This window comes from Alosa pseudoharengus, unplaced genomic scaffold (genome assembly GCF_046254945.1).
Source record: "Alosa pseudoharengus isolate Yale_2024_CS ecotype anadromous, Long Island Sound unplaced genomic scaffold, YU_APseudo_1.1 YU_APseudo_1.1_scf_19, whole genome shotgun sequence".
Taxonomy (NCBI): Eukaryota; Metazoa; Chordata; class Actinopteri; order Clupeiformes; family Clupeidae; genus Alosa; species Alosa pseudoharengus.
The window spans coordinates 4968159-4978158 of record NW_027468657.1 but is presented as its reverse complement, the minus strand read 5'-3'; the positions used below and the strand labels follow the sequence as shown (position 1 = coordinate 4978158).

General features: G+C 45.4%; 1 protein-coding gene across 1 annotated transcript in view; it reads right to left on the bottom strand.

The window, feature by feature from the left end:
• Positions 1-9224: 9224 nt before the first annotated feature.
• kcnc1a (potassium voltage-gated channel, Shaw-related subfamily, member 1a) overlaps positions 9225-10000 on the bottom strand; it is a 56001-nt gene continuing 55225 nt past the window's right edge. Inside the window, exon 5 of the mRNA XM_076291524.1 lies at positions 9225-9349. Coding sequence (XP_076147639.1) covers positions 9225-9349 — 125 coding nt within the window. The remainder of the gene's footprint in view (positions 9350-10000) is intronic.

The window sequence follows — 10000 nt, the reverse complement described above, 5'->3', positions numbered from 1 at the left end:
ATATCATACAGTCCTGCTGGCTCTTTGGGATGTTTGTTTAAGTACCATTAACTGGTTATTCAATCGCTATGATCCTGATCAATGATCAATCGCTATGATCCTGACAGAGCCTGATCCTGACATATCACCTAGTCCTGACTCCTCGTGTGGCAGAGTCACAGTGGTGTTGACCGAGTCATACACAAATCCAACCAATCGACACATTGCCTCAGGATCGCGGAAGAGAGGAGTGGCCATTTGATTGGCTGTTCAGATCATTCATCATAATCGAGGACCATAACCTTTAGCGTTAATTCCATCAAATCTGACATCAGTAATGCCAATCAGAGGAAACAATTAAGAGCTCGAAAGCAAAGGCATGATATCATTGGTATACATTACTGCAAGAGTCTTCTTTTTGAATGGGATTGAAAGCAACACATATCTGCATAAGCTCCGCTTGGATATTTGCATGCATTCAAACATCAACAATCTGGACTCCAATTATCTCATGGCATTAATTACTGGAATCAGTGGCAGTAACTATTGTAAAGAGTAAAAAGTGCTGGTACATTCACCGCTAACATCCTAGCACCTCTCAAGTATTGCAGTAATGGGGTGAAGAATGAACAAACATTCAGTACAGTAATCTGTTAGCAGTGTCTCACTTATCTATTGGGATGGACTTAGAATCTGATTCATGTGGCTTGTGTGAGTGTGAGATAGGGTGTGTGTGTGTGTGTGTGTATGTATCATTTTACTAATATATCTTAGAGTGGTGGCTTCGCTGGCTTTTTTGTTCCTTTCTTTTGTCATTACTGTCTGTTTTTCTTTCTTTTTCTCTCTCTCATATTCTCTTTTTTATCTTGTGTTCTCTATTGAAGGATTCAGATATGTTCTTTAGAAATGTGCAGAACTCCAATTCTGTAAGAGAACCTTTTCTGGTTGAAAAGGATGACCTGTGAGCCTATGAAATGTGAGCTATGGAACTGAAGGTGCTCGTTAACAAGTATTGTTTTGTATATATAACCTCATCTAAATGTGCAATTCTAAACAAAGATTATTTCAAACACATTAGTTAAATCACAGAAACAGTGTCTTCAAACACACTATAACACTCTCAATATATAATAGTCTAAGACCTCATATAGGTCAACAGGCTTGATTAAAATATCAATTAGAAAAAAGCTATACAGTACTGGCATGCTGGTGTATAAGTTCAACTTGGCATACATGTCATATCAATCTGAAGTGAAAATAGACTTTCCACTTCTCTTATACGTGGAAAAATATATTTTGAGACTTTTTTTTATCGGAGGTTGTTAACGCAAAAGGTGAAATGCTACAAAAGGCTCAGTTAAACTAAAAGGAATGTGATCGTCATAAGGTGCAAAAGCAGCAAGAAGGCAACTGAGACGTGGCGACCATAAGGACCCCAAAAATAACAAACACAGGGCCCTGTGTGTGTGTGTGTGTGTGTGTGTGTGTGGCACTATTCACTACTGTGCATCAAATAAAGGGACTGGCCATCGTAACCAAACAGGCTGAAGGAGGCAACATAAGTGTGGACAAGCAGCATAGCGTCTGGCTCTGGAGAAAAATCACACCCCTGTTTTGTCCGAACCTGTGCAAAACCTGATCAGTCAGATCAGGGCCAAAACCAGGTCAAAAACCTGTGTCAGACCTTATCCAGATTAGGTCCAAAACCTGTATCAGATCTTATCCAGATTAGGTCCAAAACCTGTATCAGATCTTAACCAAATTACGTCCAAAACCTGTGTCAGATCTAAACCTAATTACATGTAGGGCCAAAACGTATGTCAGATATGAACCATATTGAGAGTGGATAAGCTCCAGAGAATGCTGCTGTTTGGTTGCTTTACTAAGGCAGGGCGCTAACAGAGCAGACAATCCTATCATGGATCAAAACAGATAGCACAGGCAGAAGACTAGCATTACAACACATTACTAAAATACACACCTATACATACAATACACATTTAGAGTTTAAAGAGAAACAGCCATGCACACAAATACATACAGACAAATAGATAAACTCTCTCTCACACACAGACACCACCACACCCATTCACATCTACATGCATGCACACCCATGTACACACACACACACACACACACACACACACACACACAGGCACACACACAGGCACACACACACACACAGGCACACACACACACACAATTGCTTTCCAACTGGTTCCATCACATACTTTATAGACAGAACATTCAGTTGTATCAGAAGCCACAGACAAAGCAGAACAGCAAAGGAATCTTCTGGAAGACATGAGACTGGGCTTGGAACTGCCGCCAATTCTCGACAGGACATTGGTAGCGATACGGAGAAGTCCAAGTGAACCACTTTATCCTGTGGCTGGCCAGGAGGGGGCACTGTGGGGGTGTTTGTGTAGCGGGGGTGGGTGTTTGGGGGCACTGCCCCCCCCCAACATCTGTGTGTTTGTGTAGCGGGGGTGGGTGTTTGGGGGCACTGCCCCCCCCCCCCCAACATCTGTGTGTTTGTGTAGCGGGGGTGGGTGTTTGGGGGCACTGCCCCCCCCCCCCCAACATCTGTGTGTTTGTGTAACGGGGGTGGGTGTTTGGGGGCACTGTCCCCCCCCAACATCTGTGTGTTTGTGTAACGGGGGTGGGTGTTTGGGGGCACTGCCCCCCCCCCCCCAACATCTGTGTGTGGCAGATAGGCTGCGGGGTTATGAGGGGGGGGTGTAGGGGCTGTTGGCCATGCACAGTGTGGTGGGGACACCACGGTTCATGACACACACAGACTCTGCGTCTGGAGCTGGCCGGCCCGACGCTACAGACATGGAAGAGAAAAGAGACAAGAGCTGTTATTACCCAGAGTGCCCTGGGGCAGGTGGAAGGCTAGAGGGAGGGATGGCGGATGGAGCTCGGAGGGTGCAGAGGAAGGAAGAGAAAGAGGAAGAGGAAATAACACGTTGGCGAACCGGGTTAATATGCTAAGGCTAGCCCGCTACTCATGGTAAAAACTCAGTCTTTTACCATGCATGTCCCATGCTGCTGCAAATGCATTGGATCTAGGCTTATCGTGTATAATGCAGTTATACACACACCTGGAAAGGGTTAATATGTTTCAGTTGTTGTCATGTTCATGCTTTTTTTGTTTTTTTTAGCAGGTTGTTTCAGGGTGTTCAGATGTTAATGGAAGGGTTTATCATTACCATGCTGTCTAATGCAACTCTACCATGCTGTTTCTGTCAAAAAGGATGCACATGTTCTTTTTCTCTCTTTTTCACTCCTTTCTATGACATGTGGAGACCCTTCCCATTGGCCTTCGTCTATGAGGTCATGGTAAGGGACAGTATGCAATATACCAGGAGAGAAATGAGGAAAAAATGAAATCAAATAGCATTCAGTTAACTCAGTCAATAACACAAAAGTAAACTCTATGGACAGGTTTCATACAAAAATTTATTTCATGCTAGAATTGTTGTCCTGTTCTGATTTATCTATTAACTTATTGTTGCATAACATTGTGCATGCATTTAAACCCCACTCCCAATTGCATACAATGCTCTTAGAATGGAAATATACTGTACATATCTATTTTTTCATAATTTTTCAAAATACTTTTTTTTTCTGAAACTCTTCGAAAGGAGACAGGTGAGGATTCCTTTACCCCAGATGCCATTTTTGTCCTTTTTTTTTATCATTCTTTTTCTTCAAAAAATAACACTGATAAAATTCTATACTTAATAATGTGACATATGTAGGTTCACGTAGTATCTATTCACCAATAACCATAGCATATACCAAAAAATAGATCAACTGATTTAGCCTGTCTGCAATTTCTTTACATTAGAGTAGCACAAGCATGCCAACAGAAACAAGAAATATGAATTTTGCTGTTAAAACATAGAGATCTTGCTAAAATGTTTTCTCCTTGTGTGTTTGATGGTCAATATGACCAAGCTGCCCAGTTTAAAGAAGTCTGTGAGCACAACATGACATGGGGAGACATGAAGATTTCAGCTGTTGAAAAAATTACACTTTCATTTAACATTTTTATGGCTACATTAATGTATGCAAAAAGGTGCTGAAAACTCCAGAAGGAAAATATATATATTTTTTACAGATAGGCATAACAGCTATTTTTTTCTGTTTTTGTAATATATCATGCTATACAACTCATGCTAAGGAAACAGAAAAGAGTCTACAGACTTGTCTGCAGATGCTGTAGTTCCTATCATTAGTATCTTTGAGCAGTTATTGATATCATTTAATAACACAACTCCTTCCTTCCTGTTGCAGCATCTCTCTGGTTGTGTTTGTTTTGGTTTCTATCGTTCCCCTGATGTCCGTTCATGCGAAAACAAATGCACATATTGTCTTTTAACTCTCCTCTCTGATGATGAGGGGATGAAGAAAAAAAAAAACAACAGGAGGATCTTTCAGTGCGGTTCACGTGTCTTAAAAAAGGACACATTGGGTCATGAGGAACGATGTCATCAGTGACTGTCCTCCCTACTTATCTTTCCTCTCTTTCAGGCGATGCACTTCAATTCCAGAAAGCTCCGCGATGGTTGTTGTTGTTGTACAACAGAACGACTGAGGAGGGTCTCAAGAGCCGATCCTGTGCGTGTGTGTGTGTCAAAAGATGGTGCACATAGACACACCCTTCAGGTGACCCTTAGAACTTCAGTCTGCATGTACTGCACTAGAACAGAGTCCTCTTTACAGGGATCTGCGGTAGAGAACACAGAGGGAGGGTCGACATTTTGTTTCTTCTCCTGGGCGACATTGATATACAAAAAAAGTCAGTGTCTTCACAAAAAATAAAGCAAGACAATGGAAGGGAGAGTGAGAGTTGAACAGAGATAGAAAAATTTCACAGACGAGTTTCACAGCCAAAAAAAGGAAATTTGTTCCTTCCACAATCCAGAGACAGGGAGATTCAGAAGACAGCGGGAGACAGAGATAAAGAGAGGTAGAACAAGAGGACAGTGGCGAAAGAGAAGAGAACAGCTGAGCCAGGAAAAGAAGGAGGACAGGCTGCCAACTCTTCCAGACGGAACAGGGACAGTCCTTCTGAGAGGACACAGCCAGAGATTATCTAAAAAGTGGGGGTTTCGAGGTGTGTGTGTGTGTGTGTGTGTGTGGAGGGAGGGGGTTGCATTTGGACAGGTATGTAGGGAACTAAGAACAGGGAGAAAGAGGAGGGAGAGACAATTGAGAATTGCCGAAAAAGAAAGAATTGCAGAACAGAGAAAATACAGTCACAAAAACAAAAACAACAGGAAAAGAGTACAAAAAAGGGAAAAGGATTGTCTCTAGGCTCACTGCAGGGCTGAAGTCTTGGACAGGACTTCAGGACAGCGTTGGGTTCAGTACAGCATTGGGTACAGGATAGTGTTGAGGCTTTTGTGACGATAGACTTGTGTGCGTGTTATATCAGAGCTATGGCTGATGGAGAAAGAACGCCTTCAGAGATAAGCACAAAGAATGGATTGCAGGATTGCATGTGTGGCTTTGCATGGGAATAGCTTGAGGGGTTGAGCCTGACTATGCCTTGTTAATGTAAAATGATTTGGGGATAAAAGGATGCTTCCTGCAGTGGAACCCCCAACATTTTACGTTGATGAAAATAGGCAAATGTCCCAGCTGACAAGTAGAAGCCCTTTCATTATGTCCTCCCAATGATAGGAAAGTCAGTATGTGTGTATTGGTCAGACATCTTGTTTATCACACAAGGTTGTGTAATTGTCAGGGTAGAATTGCGTATGGACTTAAGGGAACCTAGGTTGGGTTATCTGCTCTCTCCCTACGGTCTGTCGTGGGTTGAATCTTAAAGCTTTAATAACTATCCTTGATGTGTCTTGCTGTCCGCTAGGGTTTTGGGGGAACGAGAAACAAGCAGACACAGAGAAATGTAAAAAAAGAATACGTGAGCGGAGAAAGACAAAGAAGCACATTGGAGACTTCTGCGGACAGTGGACAGAGCACGGAGACAGACCTGCGCCACACAGCAGAGGGGACAGGACGCAGCAGAAAGGGGCGGGGGGTTTGCCGTGATTGACAGAGAGAGAGCAGAGCTGTAGGAGGAGCCTAGCGAGACACAACATGGCTGGCCTGCCGCCATTGGTCCATTCTCTAGAGAATGGAGAGGAGGGGCGAGTGAGGCCGGCGTCGGAGACCTGGTGGACTCTTGGACCCAGCGGACGCCGACCCCGCCTCAGGCACGGTTCTGTCCCGGCAGGCGAGGGCGCCTAGGCTCCGGGACTTTGGATAACCATGGCAACCTTGGTTTGGTGGTGGGAAGAGAGGAGTCACAGTGGTGCCACAGAAACTATTGTTGTCAGCTGCATCGGTCATCTCTTAATCTCTCCTGGTTTTAATTTACATTTCTTTTATTGTTTTCATCTGTCTGTTGTTTTGATTTTAGGCTTTCCCTGGCAAGACATTGTAGGCCAGATATAGAGAATGACATCTCATGCGGCTTGCGTGGTTACAGATCTCCGACAGACATGCACAGAGACGGCTTGAGGAATCTGCTAATGTCAGAGGTCAAAGGTTGTTGAGAGAGGAAGTGCATAAAGGTGATTGTGCTTGTATAAATGTCAATATATAAAGCTGAACTTGTTAGCATTCTAATTAAAATGAATGAACTTCAGTCAAATACTATCCCTGATATAGACACTTTGTGCTGCATCATCAGAGCTCTCTAAACTCTTCTGATGAGAGAGAGAGAGAGAGAGAGAGGGAGAGAGAGAGGGAGAGAGAGAGTGAGAGAGCGGGGGGGGAGGTGCCATGGGAAGAGCACTGTGATATTCCCCCTGATATGACTACCTAGCTAGAGAGAGAGAGAGAGAGAGAGAGAGAGAGAGAGAGAGAGAGAGAGAGCGGGGGGGGGGCTGCCTCCTCCTGAAAGAGGGAGACATACTATTTTTAGACGTGTCTAATTACTGTGTATCTGTCTGATTGGATGAAGACTCTCTCTGTCTGTGTGTCTGATTGGATGATGACTTTCTGTTTGTGTTTTGATTGGCTGATGGCTCTGTGGATGTGATTCTGATTGGCTGATGGCGTAATGCACTTCCTCTTTCAGCTGTCGTCCCACCTGACTCAGAGCAGGACTCCAGCATGCAGGCAAACCAGCACAGAGGGCCAGCACATGCACACACACACACACACACACACACACACACACAGAGCAACAGAGCATTAGCAGCAGTGCGCCCACACACACACACGCACACATACATACACACACATAAGCACACATATACACATGAACACTATCTCTCTCACAAACACACACACAAAAAAATGCACACAAATGTACTGTAGGTGCATACCTATGTGCACATCACTCACATATCAACCCACAAACATACACACTAAATATATAATATGCACAAACAAATAACACACACGCACACCTACACACATACTAATATTCACACCCTTAGGCCTGTGCATAAAGAAGCTCACAGAAAGATTCACAACACACACTGCAAACACACACGGACATAAAGACACAGACACACACACACACACACACACATACACACACTACAAACACACACACACACACACACACACACACACACACACAGACATTCTGCAAACACACACAAACATAAAGACACAGACACCGCATAGTGAAGTGTTTTCCCTGGTTGTTTGTGGCAGTTTGGCAGTCAGTTAAAGTGTCAGTGTGTGTCACTTGATTGTCTACATGCTAAGGTCATATGTGGACAGATATGTGTGTGTGTGTGTGTGTGTGTGTGTGTGTGTGTGTGTGTGTGCGTGTGTGCGACAAAATAAGGCTGGACAACAGGGTTGAAGCCTGAGAGTGTGTGTGTGTGTGTGTGTGTGTGTATGTGTGTGTGTGTGTGTGTGTGTGTGGGTGTATGGGTGTGTGTGTGTGTGTGTGTGTGTGTGTGTGCATGTGTGCATGTGTGCGACAAACTAAGGCTGGACAACAGGGTTGAAGCCTGAGAGTGAGAGCAGCCTCAGACGTGTGCTGACACTGGGGTGGACATGGGCCGCATCTGGCCCGGATGAGAGCCGTGACTCGGCCAGATCCGTTCTAGGGTCAGGTGGTGTCTGCAGCTACAGCATCCTGTGTGTGTGTGTGTGTGTGTGTGTGTGTGTGTGTGTGTGTGTGTGTGTGTGTGTGTGTGTGTGTGTGTGTGTGGGGCTACAGCATTACGTTAAGCCAAAGGTAAACAGAGCATGCTCACGTAGAGCCTGACACGACACAGAGACAGAAACACTAAGAGACATTAAGTTAACTCCGCTGAGTATTAAACCTGTGTGTGTGTGTGTGTGTGTGTGTGTGTGTGTGTGTGTAGTTCTGTCAGTCTGTCGGTCTGTTTGCGTGTGTGTGTGCATGTATGTGTGTTAATGGGTGTTTGACCAAAAGGGTTTTTGTAAGCTTCCTAATTGGCACTAAACTAACAGTATAAATCCCTGGAGGAGTTAGGCAGCTTCGTGGTGCTCTATCTGTCTCTTCTAATGGGTTTCCTGGACTGAGGTGAATGTGTTGCAGTTGCAGATGCAGTAAAATGATCTGTGATTGGACATTGTCTCAGACCAATCAGATGCCTTGATGTAGTCTGTATGCAGCTGAGTGACAGGTGGGTGACAGCAGTTGTGGGCTGGGATGCGTTTCTCTGATGAGATGACGGCCATTCTCCAGCAGAGCAGATAATAGGGTGTGTGTGTGTGTGTGTGTGTGTGTGTGTGTGTGTGTGTGTGTAGTGTGTGTGTGTATATATATATATAATATATCTGGTGTGTGTGTGTGTGTGTGTGTATATATATATATAATATATCTGGTGTATGTGTGTGTGTGTGTGTGTGTGTGTGTGTGTGTGTGTGTGTGTGTGTGTGTGAAAGTGAAAGTGACTGTGACAGTGTGTAGCAGCATAGAGATGATCATCCCTCCTGGCCTGTTTCAGCAGCTGGACTGTGGCTATGACATGGTTGTGGTGGTGGTGGCTGTAGATGGATGAGGTTGGGGGGTGGGTGGTTGAGGGTGGGTGTAGGGGTGATTGTGGGTGAAGGATATCAGGTTGTTAGTGTGGCATGGCCATCCTCTTGGCTGTTGGCGTGGACATGGGGGTGGGTGGTTGTGGGTGCAGGTGGAGGGTATCAGGTTGTTAGTGTGGCATGGCCATCCTCTTGGCTGTTGGCGTGGGCATGGGGGTGGGTGCAGGTGTGGTTGTGGGTGCAGGTGAAGGGTATCAGGTTGTTAGTGTGGCATGGCCATCCTCTTGGCTGTTGGCCCAGCCCAGCTGCAGCAGAGGGTAGCCCTGTGGTGCCACCGAGCTGGGCACCGGCTCCGACACCGACCTCACCACCAGAGCGCCTGCGGGGGGCACACCAGGCACGGGGAGTGGGCACCAAGAGGATGGAGGCAGCAAGGACAAGGAGAGATGGAGAGAGAGAAACACAGAGGATGGAGGGAGCACGGACAAGGAGAGATGGAGAGAGAGAAACACAGAGGATGGAGGGAGCAAGGACAAGGAGAGATGGAGATGGAGAGAGAGAAACACAGAGGATGGAGGGAGCAAGGACAAGGAGAGATGGAGAGAGAGAAAGACAGAGGATGGAGGGAGCAAGGACAAGGAGAGATGGAGAGAGAGAAACACAGAGGATGGAGGGAGCAAGGACAAGGAGAGATGGAGAGAGAGAAACATAGAGAAAGACATAGACACAGAGAGGTGGAGAGAGAAACACATGGAGAAAGAGAAAGAGAAACCCACACACCACACACAGAAAGACCCACACACATAGACACACAGAGAGAGAAAGACCCACACACACACACACACACACACACACACACACACACACACACACACACACACACACACACACACACAGAAAGACCCACACACACACACACAGAGAAAGACCCACACACACATAGACACACAGAGAGAGAAAGACCCACACACACACACACGGAGAAATATCCACACACACATACATATATACACAAACACAGACACACATG